Genomic DNA, 26393 nt, shown 5'->3' on the forward strand with positions numbered 1-26393 from the left:
GAAGCCTTACAGCATCCACACTTCCTTGTCAGGCTGCTTTTGCTCAACAGACTGTCAGTGAAATTCATCCATATGGTTGCATCTGGTGGTAGAGTGTTCGTCTCATTGCTGTGTTAAGATTCTGTAGTGCGTCTGTGCTGTGATATATTTATCCGTTCGCCTGTTGATAAACATTTGAGTTGTTTCCAATATTGAGCTAATAAGAATAATGCTGCTCTGAATACTCTTGTACGTGTCTTTTGGTGCACATACGTGCACGTTTCTGTGGAACTGCTGGGTCATAAGGTACATGGATGTTCAGCTCTGGTAGATAGTGACAGATAGTTTTCCAAAATGATTGTGCCAAGTCACACAGCGGTGGTGGCAGTGGATGGGGTTCTGTGCACACCACATCCTCACAAACAATTGCTAGTCCTTTTAATTTGAGAAAGTAGGTATTTGTAAGGCAGGCTTCCATCAGATTGCCTGGGTTTGAATCCCATTCTCTTTTTTTAAATTTTTATTTTATTTATTTATGTTTTTTGGCCGTACCACGTGGCATGTGAGATCTTAGTTCCCTGACCAGGGATCGAACCCAAGTTCCCCTGCAGTGGAAGTGCGGCGTCTTAACCACTAAACCATCAGGGAAGTCCCTCCCATTCTCTTTTTACCTTGTGACCTTCAGCAAAGCCTGTTTCCTTGTCTACAAAATGGGTTGAAAGTCATGGGGCTGTTAGGAAGATTACCTAGACTGAGCAGGTTAGACTCCATAAACATTAACTATTTATAGTTAATTCTCACAACAACCCTCTGAATCACTTCCCTTCCTCAGTTTCCCCTTCCGTAAAATGGCAATAAAAATACGAACACACCCGCACACACACACGGGGAGGATTATCAGTGAAATATAAGTGAAATAATATATTAAATGCCTAATTTTTTTTACTGAGATATAATACACTTATTATCAAATTTACCCCTTTTCACTGGCTTTTAGTATTTCACAAAGTTGTGCAAACATCACCACTATGTAATTCTAGAACATTTTCATCACCCCAAAAAGAAACCCCATACCCCTTGTAATCATTACTCATTTTCCCACACCCAGCTAGTCTCAACCCCTGTCAGCTGCTAATCTACTTTCCATCTCTATGGATATTAAAAGTACCAAATCTTTGCTTTTCTATATGTTTCAACTTTCGCAAAAGTGAAATACCTAGCACTGGGACAGGCACATAATGTGCACTTAATAAATGTTATCTATGTGTGTGTATGTGGATGGATGGATGGATAGATGGATAGATAGATAGATAGACAGACAGATAGACAGATGGATAGGTAGAGCACACTTAGTAGATATAATATAAACTCATTCATTCAACAAATACCCATTTGCACTTGAGAGGAGGATGGTCCATTGAGAGAAGTAAGATGTGATTCTTGCTTTCAGGGAATTTGCCATCTAGTGGGAAGAGAGGTAAGTGCATGTGAACGCAGGGCAGAATGAAATTACAGTTGTATCTGAACAAGATGCCAGAGGAGGAAGTGGCATCTAGGGTCCATCTAGGATGGGTAAGCTTTCCTGACGTCGAAGGGCAGTCTGGGGGAGCAATCCTGAGAACTAAGGCTGGGAGACAGGGAGGGTTTGGTGTCAGGCAGGACCTCTGGGACGGCCACGTCTTTACACCCCAGTCAAGACCCCATCCTACATCTCCACAGCTGTGAAAAAGACTTGTCTGTAGCGAGAGGTTATAAACACTGGGTGATACAGGCCAAATGGGAAAGGAGCGAAGGGGTGACCTGGGCTAGCGCAAGCAAGTCTGCACTGTCATCTGGGCAAGGACACTCTGAACTGGCTATGCCCTCGGTCCGTGGAGAGTGGCAGCCTCATAGGTGTAGGAACCAGGACTTCCAAGTCAGATCTGGCTCTGCCTTTTCTCAGCTGGGGACCTTGAGCAACTGCTTCCCCTCTCTGAGCCTGTCTCTTCAACTGTAATATGAAACTAACAACACTTACTTCAGTAGCATACAGAGATGATGGTTCAAAAGTGTTGGACACAGTGCCTGGAATGAGGAATACATACTCCCTTAAATGGCCATACAGATAGGTTGGGGGATGCTAGACAAAGCGAATGAAGCACACATTCAAGGCCTCAGGAAGGTTGAGGCATTTAGAACACTTATTTATTTATTTATTTATTTATTTATTTATTTATTTATTGGCTGCGTTGGATCTTCGTTGCTGTGCACAGGCTTTCTCTAGTTGCGGTGAGCAGGAGCTACTCTTCATTGCGGTGCGCAGCCTTCTCATTGCGGTGGCTTCTTTTGTTGTGGAGCACGGGCTCTAGGCGCGCGGGCTTCACTAGTTGTGGCGCGTGGGCTCAGTAGCTGTGGCTCGTGGGCTCTAGAGTGCAGGCTCAGTAGTTGTGACACACGGGCTTAGTTGCTCCGCCACATGTGGGATCTTCCCGGAGCAGGGATTGAACCCATGTCCCCTGCATTGGCAGGCGGATTCTTAACCACTGCACCACCAGGGAAGTCCCAGAACACTTTTTAAAATTTAGTAATTGATATACGTATTTTTAAAATTGAAGATGTCATCATGGGAGAAATTAGAATTTGTGGACTTCCTTTTTTTATTCAGATAAGTGAGTTTATTTTTTTTCAAAATTCATTTGGGTAACTGTTTTGTATTTTTTGTGTCATTTTTTTTTAATTGAAGTATAGTTGATTTACAGTGTTGTGTTAGTTTGTTAGGTGTACAGCTAAGTGATTCCATTTTTTATATATATATTCTTTATATATATATATATTTTCATATATATATAATATATATTCTTTTCGGATCCTTTTCTATTATAGGTCATTACAAGATACTGAATATAGTTCCCCGTGCTATATGATAGGTCCTTGTTTATCTTGGACTTCCTTTTATTTATTGTAGTGTTGTTTTGTTTTGAATTATGTGCAGAGGGATTGTCTTTTCAGTGCTTAGGCCTCCAAAGGTATTATCAGGCCCTCAGGAGGGCAGAAATGGGGTGCAGATGCCTGTGGAGGGTTAGGGCAAGGGGTGAGGGAGATAATCCACCCTACTGAGAACCAGCTCAAGGGAAAGTCTTCTGAACCGCAGAACACAACTCTGAGATTTCCTCCTGGGCACACGAGGCCTGAGGAGCATGGGAGGTGAGCTGGAATGCTGATAGCAGGGACTTAGAACCAAGGGTGGTTCAAGTTGCAGGACCCTAAGAAATCACTGAATTCAGCTTCCCCATTTTTTTTTTAAATTTATTTATTTATGGCTGTGTTGGGTCTTTGTTTCTGTGCGAGGGCTTTCTCTAGTTGTGGCAAGCGGGGGCCACTCTTAATCGCGGTGCGCGGGCCTCTCACTATCGCGGCCTCTCTTGTTGCGGAGCACAGGCTCCAGACGCGCAGGCTCAGTAATTGTGGCTCACGGGCCTAGTCGCTCCGTGGCATGTGGGATCTTCCCAGACCAGGGCTCGAACCCGTGTCCCCTGCATTGGCAGGCAGATTCTCAACCACTGCGCCACCAGGGAAGCCCCAAATTCCCCATTTTACAGAGAGACAGATCCCCAGTAAGACAGAGACTTGCCCAGGGTCATTCATGGAATTAGTGGCAGAGCAGGATCAATTCAGGTGTCTGCTTAAGCCAGGGCCCCTGAAGCTAGGAGGCGCCAAGGGAGAGGAGGCCCTGCTTCCTACTCTTACCTCCACAGTGCGTTCCCCAAGTCCCTGGGTGCCCAGCATGGGGGCTCAGATACTCTAGGACACAGTTCTGCCTCAGGGCCTGGAGGCCAGGGGAGAAGTCAGACGGGCACATAAGGGAAATCCACTGTGACAAGGATCCCAAAAGGGCCACTTAAGGAGGGCCCTCTCCCTAAGGAAAGACGGGAGGGGAGATAGGGACCTCCTCCTCTTCCAAACTCTAGACCCGCGGGAGCTCCAGGCCAGCGTTCTCACACCTGGAGCATTGATTATGCTAATTTAAGCCAGCCCCGTCCACTCCCGCACGCCACGAGGCTCCGCCCCCTCGAGCGACCTATCGGGGTTGGAGGGCGGGGCTATGCTAATAAGCCGGCCTGGCCCCAAGGGCTGCGCGGGCAGCTGCACCTAGCCCCAGGCGAGGCGGCGGCGGCTATGGCCACGGCCGGAGCGCTGGCGGGTCTGGTCGCGGGCTTGCAGGGCCCGCGGGTCGTCCCCAGCCCGGATTCGGACTCAGACACAGACTCGGAGGACCCAAGTACCCGGCGCAGCGCAGGCGGGCTACTCCGCTCGCAGGTCATCCACAGCGGTCACTTCATGGTGTCATCGCCGCACAGCGACTCGCTGACCCGGCGGCGCGACCAGGAGGGACCCCTGGGGCTCGCCGACTTCGGGCCGCGCAGCATCGACCCCACACTCACCCGCCTCTTCGAGTGCATGAGCCTGGCCTACAGGTGAGGGGGCTTCGGGGCCGACGGCCTCGGCCCTCCATGGCGGGACCGCGCGCTGGGGCCCCGGACACCCCACCCGGCCCCCAGCCTTGGTCCCGGCTGCTCTCAGAGACTCCAGCCACATCCTGGATACCCTCCTCTCCCCAGCCCGGAGCGTCCTCTGACCCTGGCCCAGCCCACTGGCCTCGACATGCTTGCGCGCCTCCTGGTTCCCATTCCTCACCACCAAGACCCCTTCCCTAAGGCTGGGATCTCCTGCTCTCCACCTCGACCTCCATAGGCCCACCGCGGGCCTCTCTCCCCCGTCCCGACCCCTCTGCCCCCAAAGAATGCCCTCAGGGCATCCCTTGCGCTCCCAGGACTCTAGGCCATCCTAACATCCCCACCCTCCACTCCGGGGGCCACTCCACCGGACAACCTGCAGCCTTCCGCTCCCAACGCGGCAGCCCCCGTCCAGGCCCGCTCTATTCTTGCACCCTCGCGATACACCTCGCGCCCATGGTTGTCCCAATTCATAGCCAACGTCGACTGAAACCCAGTCTCTCGTCCACCCTGCACCCCTCAATTGCCGGGACACCTGTTCTTGACCTGCTAGGTCGAGGGTGGCGGGAGGAGGGTGCCCCGGCCGGCCCAGAGGGGCGCAGCTCTTAGTTCCCCAGCCGTGGTCCGGCAGGGGATGTTGCAGGCCGCGCAGGGCTGGTCCCCGGGAGGCCTGGCCTCGCCCACCCGGGTCGCCACGCGAGGCTGAGCGCCTCATGTTGCCTGGGACCCCTGCTTGGCGCGTCGCAGAGCAGGCCGGCCGCGCCCGGCCCCAGCTCCACGCCTGTGTCCCAGGGGAGGGCGCGAACCGGGGTCCTGGCTCAGTGCCCCGGAGAGCAAAGTTCCCCGGAGCGGAGGGACCAGGATAAATTATCAACCGAGAACCGTAGGGGAGAAAGGGGGATCGGCCAGCCTTGATCTTTTCTCTGTGTAAATATTCCTCTTCCTCTGCGGCGCCTCCTCCTCTTCTGAGAACCGCTGGCCGCAGACCTGCACTTGCTCTGACTGGGATCGAGAGCTGGGGTGGGGATTGCTGGAGAGTGTTGCCCACCCCCCACTGTGGCGCCCAGCCTCGACTCCATTGGCTGGATGCTTTGTAACCTTGGCCCACAGGCTCTGGCCCCGGGCCCAGGTCGTGTTGCAATCTGATCATCCAGAGCACCAGACCTGTGTGGAAAGTTCAAATTCCCGTCCCTTTCCTCCCTCCCCTCCTCGGACATCAGGGGACCTCCTGGGACAGGGCGTCTAAGGTCATGGTACACCAGATTCGGGCACCCCTGCTCCCCAGGCTCCCCCAGGGTCCCCCTTTTCCCATCCATTCCCAACTTAAGCTTTCTGCTTTACATTACACACTGCTCTGCCTGGACTGGCTCACGCCCCTGTCCCAGACCACAGTGACCAAAAGGGGAGGAGGTTCAGGGGAAATGGCAAGGCAGGGGGCAGAGCACACTCCAAGAACCGCCCACACTAGGAGGCTGACTGGAAGCTGATGTGACCCCATTCAGGGGCAGCTGGGGTAGACAGCGCTGGGCTTCCTCCCTAAACACCCAGAATATTCAACCTCTGTGGCCCGCCCCGGTGGGGTCCTAAGTGCCAGGGATGGTAGTGGCTCGGTATCAGAGGAGTCTTTGAGTTCCCCCATAGAGGAAAAAACTGAGGCTCAGACTGGGACAGTGTTTTAGCCCTTAAAGACCCTTAATTGTGGGGGTTCCTTGGAGGGGAAAGGATTGTGGAAGCCGGGGTATCCCAAGAGAGTAAGGAGATGGGCAGGGACAGCAAGGCAAGGAGTCCAGAGGTGCCAGGAAGAACTGGCCAGCTTGACCCGGAGGACAGCCTGCAGACGTCTGGCCAGCTTTCACCCTCAGCGGGGCTGCATGGGCAGAGAGACGACTGCTCCACTGGGAGGGGGTCCGTGTCCCATGGTTCTGCGGGTGGAACCCTCAGGGAGGCAGGTTCTGGAAGTTCCAAGAAAACACTTGTTCATGGTCAGAGCTGGCTAGCTATGGAAAGAATGGCCTCAGGAGTGAGGGGGAGCAAGCAGGACTCTAAGGAAATTTCCAGGGAAATTTCCACAAGGTAGATATGTGTGTGTGGGCGGGGGAGGGGGGGTGTTCTGAGTTTTCCCCATTCCATCCCCAAGATTCCCAGAATTTCTGTTGGTCAATAAGAATCCCTTGAACCCTGGTCACAGGCTTTTGGCTCCAGGCTGGGCCCCTCTCCTCCCCTCCCAGCCAACAGGCCCAGCACAGACCAAATTCTTTCCTTCTGGGCGTGGATGTCACTGTCTCACCTCCCCCAGCCCTGCCTGGCCACAAACGCTGTAGCCTCAGCAGGGAAATGGAGGAGGGAGGGCAGGCAGGCTGGGGGTAGGGTGCTGGGTGATCAGAGTGGGCTGGGAGGTTGCTGGGATACAGGCTGGGGCAACAAACTCAGGAGTCCCCCCAGGTGCCACAGAAGAAGCTGGCCCAGGAGGTATCAGAGTGCCCCTACTCCATGTCTCCCTACTAGACAGATGGTGTTTATCTGACTTAGGAGGGAAAGGGGCCAGCCAGCGGGCCTGGGTGCTTGGGCCATGTACTCTATTTGGGTAATGAGGCCTGTTGTGCCCGGGGGTAGCAGTCCCCCCCAACCCCAAAGCAAACACAGGAGCTTGGAGACCAGAGAGTAGAGGAGACCCAGTGACCCATGCACTCAAGGGGCTGCAGGAGCCAGACTGCCACCCACCTGCCCCTCACCCCCAGGAACTGGGAGAGGGCCCCGGAGAGAGCAGGCCTGGCGTTCTGAAAGACTAAGCCTTGGGGCCTCAGCCTTCCATGTGAGCAAGGGTTGGAGAAGCCGGGCCAGAGGGGACTCATGCATAACCCCAGCTTGTGAACCATGAGGAGCGAGGGGGGAGGGAAGAGGGAGGGACCAGCAGGGGTCTAAGACCCTGAACATCTTGGCCTCCTAGGTCAGCTCCCCGGGGGTGGCAGACTTGGCCTGTGCCCAACAGGACCCTGAGAGTCAAGCCCCTCACCTGGTAGAGCCCTTCCGTCTCATGGATTTGATTGACTACTAGGGTTAGAGTCAGGGGTCAGGGTTAGGGTCAAGGTGCCCCCTGCCCATCACTCCACCATCCTAGCTGCCTTCCTTTGGGCGGGCCCTGGTGGCTATTGTCTTGCGCACACCCCTGGGAAGGGGCGCACCTTCCAGGTGAGTCCAGATTGCCATCCTGGGATTCTGGGCTGGGCAGACACCAGAAGGGCAGTGAAAAGGCAGTGGCTGGCTGCTTGGAGGCTGCCTCTGGTGAAGAGGCTCCGTCTCTACTCAGACAAACCTTACCCATCCCCTAGGCCTAAGGGGGCCAGTGAGACTGGTGGAGAAAAAGCCACAGGTCCTGAATGAGTCTCCATCATGTCACGTGACCTTGGGCATGTCCCCTTCGTTTCTTGACCCTCAGTTTCCTTAAGTAAGAAACAGGCGAAAACCCTCCTTAGCCAGCCTATGACATAAATGCCTGTGAGGCCAATGGGCATTGTCTTTCTGACACCTGAGCTGATAAACAGATTTCAGCAGGTCTCACCAAAGAACACAGAGGCCCCAAGTGGGGACCTGGAGAGTATTTTAAAGGTCTGCCTCTCAGGGTAGGCATTTCAGGCAGATTAGAGTGAGGGGCAGGATTTGGGAGGGGTGTCCCTCAAGTTGCCCACCATAGATGAGTGCCTCGTGCACGGGAAGAAAATGGAGACAGCCCCCTCCAACCATCCCCTTTCTCCACGCCCCCCCTGACCCAGCCCTCTCCCTCTGACAGTGGCAAGCTGGTTTCTCCCAAGTGGAAGAATTTCAAAGGCCTCAAGCTGCTGTGCCGGGACAAGATCCGCCTCAACAACGCCATCTGGAGGGCCTGGTATATCCAGTGTGAGTGGGCACCACAGGCCCCAGCAGGAGGGCTGACGAAGGGGCTGCCCCGGAAACCCTCAGGGCCAGCAGCCACAGAGAGCTTTGGGGGAGGCCAGGTCCCCAGCATCAGGACCCCTCAACAGCTTCTAAACCCAGAGGGTCTTGGGGGATGTGCCCCAAAGGGCGCTCTCCACTGTGAAGTTGGACACAGCAGGGGTCACCCTTCGGAAGTCCTAAAGTGAGCTGAGATTTGGGGAACAGTTCAAGGCCCATTCTGCATCCCATTAGTGTAGTCAGGTGCCTCAAGTGCCAGGGTAGAAAGAGGCGTTCAATACTATCCGGGCCAATCGCACCACTTTGCAAAGGGGAAACTCAGATCCTGGTGGGTCTCCACCAGCCTTCCATTGACGTCCTTAGGTTCCCCACCATGGAGATTGGGGGGGAGGGGGCCCAGAGAGGCCATGTGGAAGGGACTCTGGCCTTGGAGTCACCTAGAGCTGGTTTCCCACCCTGTCTCTGCCCCTTGCTGGCTGTGTGACTGCAGGCAAGTTGTCTAACCTCTCTGAACCCATTTTTTCATCTATAAAATGAGGCCAAGAGTCCTAACTTTGATGGCTGGCATGGGGATAATGGGTATGAACAGGGCTGGCACAAAGTTGGTGCTTAATAAACGATGGTTGAATCCGCTGTACCCTTGAGGAGGTCACAGTCATTCATTTGGGGATACAAAACCCACCTATGCCCCATGGCAGGGTAGCAGAGGCTGAGAGACCTGTGCTGTACCTTGCCCTGTGCTGGACCTTGTCCAGCTCAGTAAGGTCCTCCTGTAGGATCAAAGGCTGCGCTGAGTTGGGAACACACAGCGTAGGAGGGACCACACGTGGTATTCTCTGTAGTGGCCCCACTGGATTCCATTCAAGCAGAGAAAAGAAGTGGTTTCTTTTGTTTTGTTTGTTTTTGGTTTCTATTCATCTATGTGCCCGGCACTTTCCTAAATCATCTTATTTAAGGCTTCCTAGCAACCCTGGGAGATAGGTTTTATTATCCCCATTTTATGGACGAGCAAGTGAGACCCAGAAGGCGAGTGACTTACTCAGGGTCACTGAGCATAAAAGGAGCAGAGCTATGACTGGCTGTGAGTTCAGGGCTCTCCAACTCAGCCCAGCGCTTCTTCCACTGCTCCCGGCTGGCTGGCTTCCAGCCCTCGCCTGAGAATGTTAAGGACGGGCCCTGCCTAAACCAGGAAGCTGATAGGCCAGGGGGAGAAGGTGTCTCTAACTCTCCCACCCCGAGTTTTCACCCTCTACCCTTTCCCCTCAAAGCTGGATGGGGTGCAGACCCTTCTCTCTGCAGAAGAAATTTCTGATGCCACCCAGGCGTCCTCAGCCAGCTTGTGGCACAAGTTGATGGAAGGACCCCAAGTTCTAAGTCAGAGGGAGGTTGAGTCAAGTTCTAGCACACCCTAGCTGTGTGACCTTGGGAAAGTCCCTAGCCTCCCCCAGTTGGTGCTTGCTCATCTGTAAAGTGGGAATCATAATAGATCCTATTGCTGAGGTTTGCTGTGAGTTTTCAGCGAGGTAGATGGTCCGTATCTCAGCACAGGGCCTGAAACACACAAGGGCTCCCTGAAGGTGAGCTGCTGGGATTTATTACTATTATTGTGATAATAGCAACAGCAGGCCTCTAACAAATGTCAGGACTCCTCCTCCCTGAACACGGAAGGTTTGAAGGGGGGTGTCAGGAAAGGGGGAGGAGTGGGATTGCTGGAGGGCTGCCTGGCCCCCCCCCCACACACCCCCGCCCTTTCGGCAGGCTCCTGGCCTCCAAGAGCCCTTCCTTTTCCACACCCGCAAGTCATCTTGATTTCCTCTGATATCCCAGAGCACCTCTCATGAGCTGACTCTCCACCTTGCTTTAGCTCATGTGATGTGTGTGCTTTCCTTGTCTCTCCCACTAAGCTGGGCGATTCATCCCCGATTCATTCATGGATCCCCTGTCCCAGCATCTGTCCCAGCATAGGTGCAAGGGCCTAGGAGGCTGCATGAATGGATGAACTTATCATTGTTAAATAAAGCATGTCCCAGCCCTAGGAAGCCACGTGATCCCTGCCCTTCTGTCCAGAGCACAGGGTTGCCAAGTGGGGGAGGGCAGAGCCTGACCAGGCCTGCTCAGCGCTGACTCTCTGGGGGCCCTGGGCAAGCCCAGTCTTTCCTGGTGCTCATATCCTCAACTAGGAAGCCAGGAACAGATACTCCGAGATCCTCCTTGCTCTAACCCCCAGGAGTCCACGCAGCCAAGGGCCCATCCCTTTGTTTTCTGTCCAAGCTATGTTCACAACCAGGATAACCCCTACCCCCAATCCCATAGGAATAGTCTTGGAGAACGTCCTTTAGGACAGAACTTTGTAAGTGATGCTGAAGGTCCCAATAAATTTCATGTTCAGGTGGTCCCCCCTCCTCTGTGTCAATTGTCCCAGAGGAACTTTGCTGTGGGCTGAGGCAGGATGAGCCCCACGGACACCCCTAAATTCCTCTTTGTCAGGACTGCCAGGAAAAGTCACTGCGTGGGGAGCCCCAGGGTCTTGAAGGACTGCTTTGTGCCAAGCTCTGTGCCAGATGTAAGGATTTGGGGCTAAAGGGCACAGCTTCTGCCTTCACTCCCAACGGAGAGGCCAGCATGTAGAGAAATGGTCAAGGCAGGGTGGAAAGTGAGGCACATGGGACCATGGGGTTTCAGAAAAGGGAAGGCTTCCTAGAACAGGGGCAGCCCTAGGCTATCCTGATGGGAGGGCAGACGTGATGAGGCAGAGGGAAGGGAAGGGGATTCCACGTAGAATAAAACCAGAGGGCTGTTGAGCAGGGGGTGGGGGGTTAGGGTCTGGCTTCAAGGTGGGGCATATGAAGGCGATGGAAAGGCAGGAGAAGCAGTGGGGCCAGTCCCGGAGGGCTTGGAAGCCAAGCTAAGGGGTGTGGGCGTTATCCTGGAGGTTCAGGGAGCCATGGAGGGGTTTAGGCCTGTACTGCCCTTTAGGAAGAATTGACTTGGCCGCAGCAAGAAGATGGGCTGGAGGGCGTGAGGCTGGAGTCAGGGAGGTCTAGGCGAGAAATGACACCAGACCGGGGGGAACAGTGAGAATATGGAGGGGAGGGGACGGTGGAGGAAATGCCACCCACCCTTGGGATTGAGAGGGTTAGTCCATGGATTAGATGGGGACACTGGGAGACGGTGGGGAGCTGGGAGACTGGGAGGCATTGTTGGCAGTCCAGAGGAGGCTTGGGCTTGGGAGGGAAGTTTCCAAACATCTGAGAGTGGTGTTTTGAGACATCCTAGTAGAGGTTCCCCAGGCAGCTGGAAGATGGGTCTGAAACTGGAAAGGAGCAGGATGAGAGAGGTTAGGGGGAGTGGGCCTGGCAGAAGGGCCAGTGAAAAGTGGTCAGGGAGGTAGGAGAACAGAGGGGGGGTTCCCGGGGCTTAGGGAGGAGGAGGGTGTCCTGCAGCCAAGGTCTCGGAGGACGGAACTGGGGAGGGCCAGAGCCTTGAGCTCAGGAGCTGGGCCAGCGGGGTGGGTGTGCGGGCAGATGCTGAGGTACCAGAGGTGACGATGCAGCTGGGAGGGCAGAGGTGGATGTGGTGAGTGACAGGTCTGCCAGAGTCTGGGAGGAAAGCAAAGGGGTGATGGGAAGAAATTTAGCTTGTTGGGAAGCAAAGGAAGGGGAAGGTTTGAGAGGTAAAGGAGAGCCTGGAATTTGTTTATAGGCCAAAAAGGAGCCTGGAGAGAGATCAGGGTTGAAGACAGGGATGGGAGTGGAGGAAGCAGAGAAAGGGCTCAGGCAGGTGGCCTGAAGTGGGCCAGCGGTGGTTCTCTGAGATGGAATTGGGCATCCTGAAGCAGGGGACCAGGGCTCTGGACCTCTAGCCCGCCAGCCTGACCAGGACCTTCTTGGGGCAATTAACTTTGTGTGGCCCAACAATCCCATTCAGCAAGCATTGCCTGCACACCTACTAGGCTCCCAAGGGGGCAGATGGGGTGTGGGAGGTTTGTTTTACAGGGTCGCATAGAAGAAGGAGATCTGGGAGAGCTAGAGCAGGCAGCAAGGCTTCCTGGAGGAGGTGGCACTTAATCAGAGCATGGAAGGCCAGGCAGGATTTCATAGTGTGGCACTTGAGTCCCAGTCCCCTTGGAGTGGGAGATGAGGGAGCTGGGCACCCCTGACCTGGCACCCTTCTCTCAGATGTGGAGCGGAGGAAAAGCCCCGTGTGTGGCTTCGTGACCCCCCTGCAGGGGCCTGAGGCTGATGAGCACCGGAAACCGGAGGTAGCTGAGACCACGGGACCAACCACCTGCCGCCTCACCAAGCCAGGCCCCTCCTGCCCATCACTCCTCATGCTGAGCGGGAGGGGCTGGCCCAGAGGGAGACTGGGTGAGGGGTGGGGTCAGTGCCACCCCTCGCACTGAGTCCCCTATCCGGCCCTCCTCAGGCCGTCGTCTTGGAGGGGAATTATTGGAAGCGGCGCATCGAGGTGGTGATGCGCGAGTACCATAAGTGGCGCATCTACTACAAGAAGCGGGTCAGTGGGGGGCCCTTTCCCCTGCGACCTCTGGCCACGGCCTCTGTTGCAAGAGCCCCGGAGGGCTTTCCCCCAACCCAACCCCGACCCTGTCCTCCATTAAGACCCAGGCCGACAGCGCCACCCAGTGGCCACAGGGCCTCCTCGCAACCTCCTTACCTCCCAGGGCCAAAGAGCTTCCGAGGGGAAGTGAGGGATCCGGTTGATCTGGGGGAGCTAGTGAGTACGGGAGGCCTTGGCGGGGAGCGATGGAGGAGCGGAAAGGGATCCAGTGTCCACCTTTGTGTGTTCCTGCAGCTCCGTAAGTCCAGCAGGGAAGGGGATCTCCTGGCCCCAAAGCAGGTGGGTGCTCCCTGGACCCAGAGAATGGACGCTTCCCTCTGGGTGGGCGAGGCAGTGGCGGTGGGGTGAGGGTGGGACGTGAGTGGAGTGGGTGTGGCCGCTGTCCTCTGGTTGATTAATTGAGCTTTTCTCCTCTTGGGAAGGGCAGCACTGGAGCGCAGTGGTGGGAAGACCCCAAGCCTTCTGGTTCACTAAGCAAGTGGTGGGGAAGCATGGGGGAACAGAGGGCTCTAAGAACTGGGGACCCAGGTAGGGAAAAGTGTAGGGGCAGGAAGGGACCCTCATCTCTTCAGCAGGCCATCCCTGCTGGGATGCCTCTCTCCTGGGAGGAGCTGTTGGAGGCCAGTGGGGTAACCCTAGCCTTTCAGGCAGCAGACTGAAAGGCCCTCTGCAGAGAGGCCCTCTGGATGGCTGACCACTTCATCCCCCAGGCAGGGGGCAGTGGGAGACCCCTGTGCCTCCAGACTGGGAAGGAGTCGGGCAGTGGAGCCCTCCCGGGGCTGCTGACAGCTCTGTCTCCTCAGGTGGAAGGGGGGTGGCAGCCACCGGAGCGATGGTGCGAGCAGCTTTTCACCAGCGTGGTGCCCGTCCTGCTGGCGGGCCCAGAGGAGGAGACCGGCGGGCGGCAGCTTCTGGATCTCGATTGCTTTCTGTCCGACATCTCCGACACACTCTTCACCATGACTCAGCCCGGCCCTACACCCCTGCAGCTGCCCCCCGAGGACGGTGAGGGGCTGCGCCAGGAAAGGGAGGCCTGAGGGGATCCAGGCAGCCAAGGGAGGATGGCCAGGCATGGGTGCCCCCACTCCGCCCTGCCCGATGCTGCTGACCCCACCACTGCCCCCTCCAGCCTATGTCGGCAACGCTGACATGATCCAGCCGGACCTGACGCCTCTGCAGCCCAGCCTGGATGACTTCATGGAGATCTCAGGTGGGGCAGGCCCCTCCCCCTGGGTGAGTGGATGGTCAGGGTCAGTGGGAGGAAAGCCCCAGTACGCTTGAGACCTCAGGCCAGTCCCAGGCCCTTCTGGGAGGGCGGATGATCTGGGTGATTTCTGAGGGATCTTCCTGGTCTCCCTTTGTCTGGCCTAGGGATGCAGGTGGTGTGGCCTCAGGTGAGAGCAAGCCAGACAGGGTACCTAGCAGGGGACAGGGGACCAGGAGCATTGAAGCTGCAGGCTCTGGGGAGTTCCCAGGAGAGCAGTAGATGCTGGGACTCTCTCAGGGGAGAGAGGGACTTTGATGGCTCTCCTTTGTTTGGGTCTATTTATTAGTATTTATATAATTCATTAAAAAAAACTATTTATTAAAGAACATTTCAAGCATACACACAGGTAGGGAGAGAGAGTAGTTCACTGACCCTCATGGAATCCTCACCAGTGTCAACATTTATCAACTCCTGGCCATTCTTATTTCACCTAGACCTCACCCAGTTCTCCCCTCCTATGTTATTTTTAAGAAAATCCCAGGAATCATATCTTATAAAGCATTCTTTAAAGTAATCCTTTGCCCTGGCTCCCTCTCCTGAACCCCAGGGCCACCAGTCGCTGGTTTCTCGTGTCCCGCCAGAGATACCATGTCTATATAGCACATGCGGACAAATGTCTCTTTTTTGTCTCTCTAGCAGCCTGTTTCCCGCATTGCTTTCTTCACTTAGCTGTAGACCTTGGAGACTGCTCCTGATAGGCACACACTTAGGGGACTCCGGAGCCGTGCTGGGGGTCAGACATGGAGGCTCAGCCTGTCTCAGCTGAGGCCTCGGGCGCAGAAAGGGGGTTCCTGGGATAAAGGCTTGGATTGGGTGACCCCTCCACTCCTTCCTGACTGGCAGGGTCCTGGGCCTGTCAGTTAAGAGGTGGAGGCCTATGGGGCGGGGACGAGGGAATGAGGAACCACCCCCATCCCTGCCTGGGTGGGGGCTGGGGGCTGCGGGGACAGCAGCGTTGATGGCAGTGCCCTGGGAGCAGACCAGCCTGGGAGGGCAGCAGCCCCGTCTGGGCACACAGACCCCTGCCGCAGGTAGGAGCCCAGCCGCTCCCCCCAAAACCCGGGCTCTGGGCAAAACCTGACCGACCGGGGCTGGGAAGCGACTTCTCTCAGCACAGGGTGGCTGCCAGAGTGGGGGCCAGAGAGGGCAACCTACGGTAGGGGGTGCGGGTCACACAGGGGAGGGGGCTAGTGTGGCCGCCTTAAGCGCCCCGTGAACTGGGAGGGCAGGGAGCACCAGGGCTGCCGCTTGGTCCCCAAGAGCTCCTCACTTGAGAGGAAACCTAGTGGGGGGGCCATAGCCCTCTGGAGGGAGGGGGCTTGGTGGAGGGGGCTCAGGGAGCAGGGAGAGGCTGGGTGAGGGCCACTCAGGGAAGCATGGGGCGGGAGAGGGGCTCAGCCAGGGGATGGCAGGTCAGTGGGGGGGACAGGTTGGGAGGGCTCCGTGGGTGGCTGGGACTAGGAAGTGCCTTCTGCCAACGTGGGGTGGGGACACGCCGTGGTAAGGGGACATGGTGACTCAGGCTGTGCTGGGCTTGCTGCTCTGTGGCCCTGAGCATCCTGGGGCTACGTGATGAGGCCCATGGTCCCTGGGGGCCTGGGGTGGAGGATAGGCGGCCACTCACCCTCTACCACCCAGTCCTTCTGTTGAAGGGAGGCAGGAGGACAGCAAGAAGATCCCTTCTGACCTTGTGGCCGAGAAAGACACACAGACACACACAGAGGTGGGCACAGGGCAGACATGTACACACTGAGCACCTCACACCAGGGCAGGTGCACACGGACTCAGACAGAGCTCCAGACAGCGGGACCGACACACAGGGAGGCAGACAGACTGGTGCTAGTGAGACTGACACATGCAGAGCCGGCCACCCAGCAACACACGGGCCCCCAGTCACATGAGATGCACAAATAAGACCCAGTCAGGCTCGAGGTTTGATGCAGGCTTATCCCACTCCTGAGTTTCCTTCAAGGGGGCCCCCGGGGGGAAAGGCCTGACCACCTGTCTTGGCCAGGGGGCTGGGGTCCATCCAAGGCCAGTGGGGTCGCGTCTGACCAGACCAGGAGGCCTTGGGAGCTGGTGCAGACAGGAGGCTGCTCAGGGTCAGAGAAAGGTGCCCGGAAGGGAGCGGGCGGGCGGGCGGCGCCCAGGCCCGGGATGTGGTTAGGCCGCAGGCAGCTGCTTCCCAAAACCAGAATAGCCTGGGGCTTACACAACCCGCACCTCAAACAATCTGGCTGCCCCACTCCCCGCCAGCTCTTCCAGGCCTTCCAGCACCCCCTCACTCCTGCTCCCTCTCTGAGCCCACCCTCTGACCCCTGTTCTGAGACCCCCCCTTAGCCCCTTCACCCACACTCCTGAGCTCTGTCCTTGTAGCCCTATCCATTGACCTTCCAACAAACCCAAATTGTCCCAGACCCACTGACCTTCTGACACCTCTCACCCCTAACTCACTCCGTGAACTCCTGACACCACGATGCCCTTCCCCATCCTAGACCTCCTCCCCTTGGACCCCACCCTTTCCCTCTCTGGTAGTCTCTAGTACCACCCCACCCCGCCATGTCCCCACCAGAGCTGGTAACAGGAGCAGACAAGGCCTGGGATTCCCAGGCCGGGGGTGGGGAAGGGGGGCCTCAGGAGCCAGTTTTGGGGCTCAGTGGGAGGGCTGCTTCCTGGGGTGTCCCACTGACATCCCCACACATCCCCCTGCTGTCTCCCACTCAGGCCCGTCCCACCAGAGCCTCTGCTGTGGCTTCCCCTAAGTGAGACAGAAACTCTCCCAGTTTCACAATCTTCTGTGGAAGGCCCCCCCCTCCCTCGCTGGCCCCCACCCCACTGCCAGCCCAGCCTGGGGACAGGGCCAGCCCGCTGCTTCCAGCCGCGGCCTTAGCCCTGACAGCTGCCACCTGTGTGTCTGAATTACAGATTTCTTCACCAACTACCGCCCCCCACAGACGCCTACAACTTCAAGCTTCCTGGATCCCCCCAGCTTCGGCCCCATGGCTGACCCTGTCCTCAGCAGTGGGATCCTGGGCTCGGAGGTGCCCTCTGCCTGCTCGGGCATGACCCACCTCTCGGGACATAACCGCCTGCAGGTGAGCTCACCCTGCCCAGCTCACCTGCCCACACCCCGGAGGTATTCAGGGTACTTCCTGAGTATGCTCAGTCCATCGAGAGAGACTGGAGGGGGAGAAAGACCCCATCTGTGCCCTCCAGGAGGGCACCGTTCAGCTGGGGAGGAAAGACCCTCGTGAAGCAGAACTGACAAGATGGTTGCGGGGGGGAGCCTGAGGACAGAGGAGCGTGGAGCTGGGCTGCTTGTGGAAGACTTCCTGGAAGAAGGGGGGAGTTCTGGGCCTTAGTGAATGACTTGGGTTTGGGCAGAAGAAGAGACCAGTAGAGGGGAGGAGAAGCAGGAACGGAAGCATGGAGGCCGAAGCTGAGCATGTGCATTTAGGAAGCAGTGACTCTATCATTTTGGTTCAGGAACTCCCAGGCCCACTTCAGATGTTGTCCCCACGATGCTAGGATAGTTAGTTACCTTTTCCCTCCGTTATCAGACTTCTCAGGCACTAGCATAGTTCATTGTTTAAGAGGTCTCTCTCCTTGACTAGACTGTGAGCTCCTTGCTGGAAGGGCTATGCTTTACTCACCACTGCATCTTCTCATACTTAGCACAGTTCAAGCACATTAACAGCACTGGGTAAATGGTTGCCCGATGATTGAGCAAGTGAGTGAACGGATGAGTGTGTGGATGGATGGGTGTGTTGGAGAATAGATCGCTGGGTTGTAGATGGGGGTAGATGCTTACATGGTTGGTATATATATAGGTAGGTGAGTGGTTGGTTGGATGGATGGGCTGGTGGATGAATTTGTAAATGAGTAAGTAGTTTGGTGGATCAGTAAATGGGCTGGTGGATGGATGTGTGGCTGGTGAATATACAGATGGTGGATAGAAGGACGGACTATGGATGGGTTGGTGGGTGAGTGAAGGAAGTATAGGTGGTTGGATGGATTGGTGAATGGGTTAATACCTGGTAGGCTGGTAGAAATATAGGTAGATGAGCTAGCTCATAGATGAGAGAATACATAGGTAGGTGAATGGATGGAGGATGGATGGATGGATATGGATGGATGGATGGATGGATGGATGGATGGATGGATGGATGGATGGATGGATGGATGGGTTGGTAAGTTATTTGGTGAATGAATGGGCAGGCAGGAAGATTGACGCTCTTTCTCATGCCTAATTTGTGCATAAATGGGTTCCCCTCTTTCCCCTCATTAGATTATAATTTTCCTGGGGTGTGTGTCTGAGGCCAGGGACCATTTCTCCCAACTCTCCCAGTGCCCAGTCCAGAGCTCAGCCAGGGCAAGAGGCTGCCTGGGAGGCCTCAAAAAGGCTAGCTCTCTCCCCTGCTCTCTGTCCCCCAACCAGGCTCGGAGCAGCTGCCCTGGCCCTCTGGACTCCAGTGCCTTCCTGAGCTCTGATCTCCTCCTTCCTGAAGACCCCAAGCCCAAGCTCCCACCCACTCCCGCACGCCCACCCCTCCTCCAATACCCCAGCCCTGCCGAGGGGCTCGGCCTGGGGCCCTGCGCCCCACCCCCTTTCCCTCCCGTGGCTCCGCTGCCTGCTGTGCTGCAGGAAGAGCCTCTCTTCTCTCCCAGATTCTCTTTCCCTCCTGTCCCTCCTGCCCCGGGAGTGTCCCCACCGTCTGCTCCCACGGCCTTCGCACCCACCGCCCCGCTGGGTCCAGGCCCTGCCCCCGCCCCCTTCCCCATAGACCTTCTACCCTCGGGGTATTCGGAGCCCCCGTTCGGGCCTCACTTCACCGTGCCCCAAGGCACGCGGCCCAGAGGCAAGCCCCCTACCCAGTCCCCCAGGGGGCGGAGGCCCAGCCCCCCCACCTTGGCCCCTGCCACTGCTGGGGGCAACAATCCCTGCCTCGCACAGCTGCTCACAGCAGGTGAGCTGGGAAGGGGACATGGAGACCAGATGCGGGAGCGGGGAGCCTGTGGGATTAGAGGGTGAAGGCTAAGGGGCAGGCTCAGCCGGAGGGCAGGGTGGCAAGGAATGAGGGACCTGGGCCCTGATCCCAAAAGCGGTGTGGGCTGTGAGGAGCGGAGGGACGGGGTCTTGGGAGATGATGGGATGGGGGCCCCAGCAGCCCTCACAGTTCTGTCTGTGCACAGCCAAGCCTGAGCAAGCCCTGGAACCAGCGCTTGTGTCCAGCGCCCTCCTCCGGTCCCCAGGGTCCCCGGTAAGATGACGGGCACTGGGAGGTGGCGGTGAACCCCGGGGCTTCACCCCGACTCTCTGCCCTTCTCCACCCCAGCAGGAGATAGTCCCCGAGTTCCCCTGCACCTTCTTTCCCCCGACCCCGGCCCCTACACCGCCCCGACCACCTCCGGGTCCAGCCACATTGGCCCCTCCCAGGCCCCTGATTGTCCCCAAAGCGGAGCGGCTCTCGCCCCCAGCACCCAGCGGTAAAAAGGGGTTGCAGGGATTGGGGAACTCTGCGGGAGGGAGGGAGGGGAAGGAAGAAGGGGGGACTACATCTGGGTCCAGGATGAGAGGGACAGGGCAATGGGACCCTCTCCCCTGTGTTGGTCTGTCTGTGGGTCTGTCTGTCTCTGACACAGGTGGTGAGCGGCGGCTGTCCGGGGAGCTCAACTCCCTGCCGGGCCCGGGGACTCTGAGCGTGTGCATCTCTTCCCCTCAACGCGTCCTAAGCCGGGGCCATCCGGACAACAAGGTGGCACCATTTCTCACCCTAAGGTCTGTTTGCTCCCCCCAGGCCCTCCCACGCCCCCTCCTAGGCTCACCCCACTTTCTGCCCCCTCAGACCGAAACCCGGCGCATCACACACATCTCTGCGGAGCAGAAGCGGCGCTTCAACATCAAGCTGGGGTTTGACACTCTGCACGGGTTGGTGAGCACGCTCAGCACCCAGCCCAACCTCAAGGTGAGCCTCCAGCCCAGGCTGGCACCCCCGAGCCGCAGGGCCCCACTGTGGAACACCCCAGGGCCCTCCACACACCCGGTTGCCTCCTCCCATCCCAGTGCCTCAGTGGGGCCCAGGGTGGGGGACCCCCAGTCCCTGAGCCCAGCCCTACGGTGCTGCTGTAGATGAGCAAAGCCACCACGCTGCAGAAGACGGCCGAGTACATCACCATGCTGCAGCAGGAGCGAGCCGCCAAGCAGGAGGAAGCCCAGCAGCTCCGGGACCAGATCGAGGAGCTCAATGCCGCCATCAAGTGGGTGGGGGGGACCTGCAGGCGCTGGGCCAGGGGGCCTGCGGCCTGACTCCCCGCCCTGACCTGCCCCGTGCCCCCAGCCTGTGCCAGCAGCAGCTGCCTGCTACGGGAGTGCCCATCACACACCAGCGGTTCGACCAAATGCGAGACATGTTCGATGACTATGTCCGGACCCGCACGCTGCATAACTGGAAGTTCTGGGTAGTATCCTCACTTGGCCAGTGGCGGGGTGAGCGCTGCAGCCGGACCAGGCTGGGCCCGATGCAGGCTCCGCTCCCCGGGCCAGGCAGGGTCTCAGAGCTGCTCCCAGAGGAAAGGGCTCCGATTCTACCCCCTCCTTCAAGGCCCCTGGCATCTTGGCCAGCAGCATTACCCAGTGGTGGGCTGGGAGCAGAGGGAAACTGAGGGGGAGCCCCCTGTCCCAGGGGCAGTTTGGGAGAACCTGTACTTGGAGTAACATGACCGGGGTGGGCCCGTGGGAAGACATAGAATCTCTCACTCCCTTACCTGGTCAAGCCCTTGACTGAGCCAGGGCAGGAAGCCCAGGGATGGGGGATAGTCCAGCCCAGAAGGAAGGTCCTGGAGGAGCTGGGGAAAGGGCCTGAGAGCCAGAGAGCTGGGAGGGCCTTAGTGTATGGGAGGGCGGCTACAGTAGGAGTCCTCAGGGTTCAAGGCTGGACAGTGGCCAGCTGTCAGGGCTACATGTGAAATGGGTGGGGGTACCAGCTGGATGACAGAACTGCTCCTTGACCCGGGTCCAGTTCAGCATCCTCATCCGGCCTCTGTTCGAGTCCTTCAATGGGATGGTGTCTACGGCAAGCCTGCAGAGCCTCCGCCAGACCTCACTGGCCTGGCTGGACCAGTACTGCTCCCTGCCTGCTCTCCGACCAAGTACGTGAGCCACCTGCCTGCTCAGCAGAGTGTCCAAGCCTCAGGGCAGGGGGTTCCACCCTACTCAGACCCCAGGTCCAGCCTGTCTTCACTGTAGCCTAGGGTTTTGTCCATCCCCACCATGCCCCCAGATGGGCCACCAGGACACCTGCAGACAGAGATCCTAGGAGGGGCTGACTGACAGTCTTGCTAACTAGTACCTCCCCCGATCCCTTTGTCTTCAGCATCCAAGGGTAGGGCCCTGACCCCAGAAAGTGTCTCTCCCTCTCTCTCTCTCTTTTCCCAGCTGTTCTGAACTCCCTACGCCAGCTGAGTACATCTACCAGTATCCTGACGGACCCGGACTGTATACCCGAGCAAGCCACACGGGCAGTCACAGAGGGCACCCTTGGCAAATCTTTATAGTGCTGGCCGGACCATGCTGCTCACTCAGCTGCCCTGGGGCTGCTCTCCCTGGGCACGCCCCTCCTGCTCTGGGTCCGGCTGTCAAGCAGGGTTTCTTCTGATCTCCTGGGAGCCAGGAAGAACTGAGTTCCAGTCCCTGCTCTACTATAGCGACAACGCTGTGACCTGGGGAGCTCATCCTCCCTCTTTGGACCTCCATTTTCCAGTCTGCAAAATGGGGACGGGGAAGCTTCAAGTAGAAGAGGATCCCAAGGCCTTAGCAGCTGTGGCGCTTGGGGGCCTAAGCTGGCAACTCAGGGAGTTTGAAAGAGGGAAGGGGACGATGCTTCCTTGTCACTCCCACCTGGTCCCCCCACAGGTCAGGCACAGGCCTCTGTTTCTAAGCCGGGAAGGAGAAAAGGAGGTTCCTTCTCTCTGCTCCTCCACTGGTAGCCTGGAGGGGCTGCAGGATGGTATCCCTGCGTGAGGCCAGGAAGGTCTGATCCCAGGAGGGAGCAGGGCAGGGGGTGGCCAAGCCAGGGGAGGCACCTGGTATGTGTGTGGATGAGTGTGTGTGGATTTTGTAAAGAATTCTTGACCAATAAAAACAGAAACTGTCAGGGACTGTGAGAGTTTCTCGCTCTGGGATGGAAAGAGAACGGTTTGCAGTGGGAGGTGGCCTTATAGAGGGCCTCGCTGGCCAAGAAGGGACCTTGGCTTGTCCTCTGAGCTGGAAGCTCCTGGAGGGTTTTGAGTGGAGGTGAAAGAAGATCAGACAGAGCTTCTTAACAGGATCCCTCTGGGGGCTGAGTTGTGAATAGGCCACAGGGAGTCAAGGGAGAGATGACAGACACTCAGCCTGGAAATCCTCTATGGCCAGGGGGTTAGGTTCAGAGAGGCTCACCACCTTCCATGTTGGAGGAGGGCAGAGCCGGCACCCCAGAGTGGAAGTGGCAGGGCCTTCCATCCGAACCATCCAGAAGGAGAACGTTGCCTTAGGGGGTAGTGACGGCCTCACTGTGTGAGATGTGCAAGCAGAGGATGGGTGACCACCAGGTCGGGATGTCTTAGAAGGAACTGATACTGCAGATGGGAAGTTGGGGTAAATGGCCCCAATACTTCGTCGATCCTTTTATTGATCCTTTTTTTAATTTTCTTTTTTGGCTGCACTGCTCAGCTTGTGGGATCTTAGTTCCCCGACCAGGAATTGAACCCGTGCCCCCTGCAGTGAAACTGCCAAGTCCTAACCACTGGACCACTGGAGAATTCCCTTTCATTGATTCATTTAACAAATATTTCCTGAGGGCCTACCACGGACCAAGCTGTGGTCTTGGCCCTGGGAAATCTGTTCACTGCTGCACCCCTCTCGTCGTGGAGCTTACATTCAGGCCTGGCGAGTCTGAGCCCTCTCACGTGCTTGGAAACCTCTGGAGACGTTTGTGGAGACATTTGCAGGCTAGAAACAGGAGCCGGTCTTCTGGGGTCTTTGACTTTCCCTCAGTCATGTAGAACAATAATAACGATAACATGAGTAACTGCACCGTCGTCTAGTGTTTACCATGTGCCAAGCACGATTCTAGGCACTTTGTGTATATTCACCCACTTAATCCTCTCCACACCTACCTCTATAGGCCTGCGGTGAGGATTGAAGAGTAAATATACATAAAGCACTTACTACAGTGCCTGGCATATAACGCAATGGAAGAGTTATCGTAACGATTACTATTGTCCCCACTTTACAGATGAAAAATTGAGACATAGAGAGGTTAACTAGCCCAAGTTTGCACAGTTTTTGAGGTACCCACCCAGACTGTCTTACTTCAGAGTTACTGCTTTTAGCCACTTTTTACTGTGCAGGTGACAGATGTACCCAGCCTTTAGGTGGTATTTGCTGCTGCAGACAAAGGCTTGAAGAGGTTCTCTGAAAGGTAAATTCCTGGCAGTTTGTGTTCTGCTGTTTTCACCCACTCATCCTGCCAGGAAGATCCCCATAAGACATCCCCTTGACCCTGTGTCCCCCTCTAGAGGCCACCTTTTCTTAAGAGAGTCGTCTACACCTGCCTTCTCTCCTTCCCCTCCCGTCTGCCCCCAGACCCCTGCCTTTGGGCTCCTCCTCCCTCCCCCGCTTCCACCCCAGCCTCACCCCTGCACAGACCCTGCTCTCTCCAAGGTCACTTGGCTCCCTTATTGCCAAATCCAACAACCACTTCGCAGTGCTCCTGGGCATTCAGACCTCCTTCTTGAATCACTCTTTCCCTGCAGATCCAGAATTCTCACCAGGCTCTCCTCCTCCCTGGCAGTGCCTCCCCAGTCCCTGCTGTGGGAGCCTCTTCTCCCACCCATCCCTTCCTCGGCCCACTGCCCTTCTCACTCTATGGCAAGCCCTGGACACTGCCATCCCCTTCAGCCTCTCTGCTGAGGTCTCCCTATTCTGTATCTGCGCTGCCCTCTCCCCAGAGGGACACAACCACGTATCTGACTGCCACCCTGACCTCCCCCTCTGAATGTTCCACAGCTCCCTTAACCTTGAAGGAGCCAAAATAGAACTCATCATTTCCAAGACTATAGCTCACATTCTTCCCCCTCCAACCGGAACCTTTCCATGCTCCCCATGCCCAGGAAGGGTACCACCATCCAGACACTTGTGCCAACAGGAAACAGTCATCTTTGGCTCTTGCCTATACCCCACTGCCCTGTGGTGTGTTACCGAGGCCTGGCCAGTTTGTTGCAGGAAAATGGGGCAGGAGAGAATGGTCATGTCCCAGGTCTCAGGTGAGTCCCTGGGATGGGTCACCAAGTGAGGGTCCTTGGCTTCACCCAGGAAAGAATTCAAGAGCGAGCCATAGTAAAGTGAAAACAGGTTTATTGAGAGAGGTACACATTCCATAGGCAGAATGTAGTCTGTCTCAGAAGGCAAGAGCAGCCCCAGGGCATGGGGTCGTCTCAGAAAATGAGAGCACCCCGAAATATGGGTGGTTAGTTTTATGGGCTGGGTAACTTTATAGGCTAACGAGTGGGAGGTTTATTCCAACTATTTTGGGAAAGGGGCAGAGATTTCCAGGAATTGGACCACTGCCCACTTTTTGGCCTTTTATGGTTGGCCTTGGAACTGTCATGGTGCCTGTGAGTGTGTCATTTAGTATATGCTAACGTGTTACAATGAGCATATAGTGAGGCTCAAGGTCTACTGGAAGTTAAATCTTCCGCCATCTTGGGTCTAGTTGGTTCTAAGCAGTTTTTGTTGTATCCTCAATGGCTATGTCATCCTTTTAATGGTTGTGCCCTGCTCCCTTCCCTCTTGTCTCAAGTTGACTTCATAAGCATCCATACACATGGCCACCGCCCTGGTCTGACAGAATATCACTTTTTTTGGTTTTGTTTTTCTGTTTGTTTTTTGTTTTTGTTTTTTTGTTTGTTTTTTTGGTTGCATTGGGTCTTCATTGCTGCGCGCGGGCTTTCTCTAGTTGCGGTGAACGGGGGCTACTCTTGTTGCCGTGTGCAGGCTTCTCATTCTGGTGGCTTCTCTTGTTGCGGAGCACAGGCTCTAGGTGCGCGGGCTTCAGTAGTTGCAGCATGCAGGCTCAGTAGTTGTAGCACATGGGCTTAGTTGCTCTGCAGCATGTGGGATCTTCCCAGACTAGGGCTCGAACCCGTGTCCCCTACATTGGCAGGTGGATTCTTAACCACCATGCCACCAGGGAAGTCCAGAATATCACTTTTACGTAGACTCTTACATTAGCCTCTCGTATCCCTTACAGCTACAACTCAAACTTAAAAGTACATTTGAATAAGTTGGGCCTTTTAAAAATCTTCTTGAGCAGGTCTAGTCTAGGCCAATTAAATCAGAATCCCTGTCTGTGGGAATTAGACATAAGCATTTTTAAAGGTGATTCCAATATGCATTCAAGGTTAAGAACCACTGTAATGGAGGCTTTGAGCTGCAAATAACCTACATCTGGGGCTCAAGTTAGTTTAAAGCATTGGTTCTTACACTTTAGCGTACATCAGAATCACTTAGCAAGCTTGTTAAAATACAGATTGCCAGCCCTCCACCTCCAGAATGTCCGACTCAGCAGATATGGGATGAAGTCTAAGAATTTGCATTTCTAATGATGCTGGTCCAGGGCCCACACTTTGAGAACCACTGCTTAAACAATGAGGAAATGTATCGTTTTACCTAACACAGAGGCCAGAGGTAGAGAGGCTCCAATCAATGCAAGGTGAATCTTCAATTGCAAATTGAAGTTGTGCTTCCATTGCTTCTCTGGCTCTTGCTTGCCTCTGATGAGGCCAGGTTTCTAGCAGATGGTCAAGGTGCTTTGCGACTGAGCCCTGCTATCCCTCCAGCCACACCTTTGCTCATGCTTTCCTTTCCCTCCTAGAATTCCCTTTTACCCTCTGTCTCCCCTGTCTAAATGCCCACCCCTGAAGGTACAGCTGAATCTCACTGCCCCTCAAAATCCATCGGCAGATCTCCCTCCCTGACCTGCCCAGTTTTCCCCTCTTCTGTCATTACTAACGTCCTTCTGAGTGTTAGCCTTGGATTCCAGCTGGGCTGTAGGAACTTGAGGGTAAGAGCAAGGCCCTTACCACAGCCCAGTGGCAAGGTGGGA

General features: G+C 56.2%; 1 protein-coding gene across 3 annotated transcripts; it reads left to right on the plus strand.

Annotated features, from left to right (window-relative positions):
- Window positions 1–4071: 4071 nt before the first annotated feature.
- Window positions 4072–22400, plus strand: MLXIPL (MLX interacting protein like). Of its 3 annotated transcripts, none has more exons than XM_082358557.1 (17): window positions 4072–4433; window positions 8260–8366; window positions 12581–12663; window positions 12828–12917; window positions 13215–13259; window positions 13784–13985; window positions 14110–14190; window positions 17173–17342; window positions 18686–19214; window positions 19441–19508; window positions 19584–19734; window positions 19891–20003; window positions 20094–20213; window positions 20378–20505; window positions 20586–20709; window positions 21267–21396; window positions 21683–22400. In XM_082358557.1, the coding sequence occupies exons 1-17, from the start codon at window positions 4135–4137 to the stop codon at window positions 21799–21801; spliced, it is 2559 nt and encodes an 852-aa protein (XP_082214683.1). In that variant the 5' UTR covers window positions 4072–4134; the 3' UTR covers window positions 21802–22400. The 3 variants fall into 3 exon arrangements, with proteins under 3 accessions (XP_082214683.1, XP_082214684.1, XP_082214682.1); XM_082358558.1 differs by having other exon boundaries at window positions 19587–19734; XM_082358556.1 differs by having other exon boundaries at window positions 4074–4433; window positions 19584–20003.
- The last annotated feature ends 3993 nt before the right edge of the window (window positions 22401–26393 follow it).

This window comes from Balaenoptera borealis, assembly GCF_965194805.1.
Source record: "Balaenoptera borealis genome assembly, chromosome: 16".
Classification (NCBI taxonomy): Eukaryota; Metazoa; Chordata; class Mammalia; order Artiodactyla; family Balaenopteridae; genus Balaenoptera; species Balaenoptera borealis.

What these genes read in the sequence shown, in the direction of transcription:
- MLXIPL (XM_082358556.1), top strand. Translation starts at nt 4,135, where the DNA reads ATGGCCACGGCCGGAGCGCTGGCGGGTCTGGTCGCGGGCTTGCAGGGC. An exon ending in GAGGGCCTGGTATATCCAGT is followed by an intron (nt 8,367 to 12,580) that starts GTGAGTGGGCAC and finishes CCCTTCTCTCAG; the next exon opens with ATGTGGAGCGGAGGAAAAGC. An exon ending in CCTGCCTGCTCTCCGACCAA is followed by an intron (nt 21,397 to 21,682) that starts GTACGTGAGCCA and finishes CTCTTTTCCCAG; the next exon opens with CTGTTCTGAACTCCCTACGC.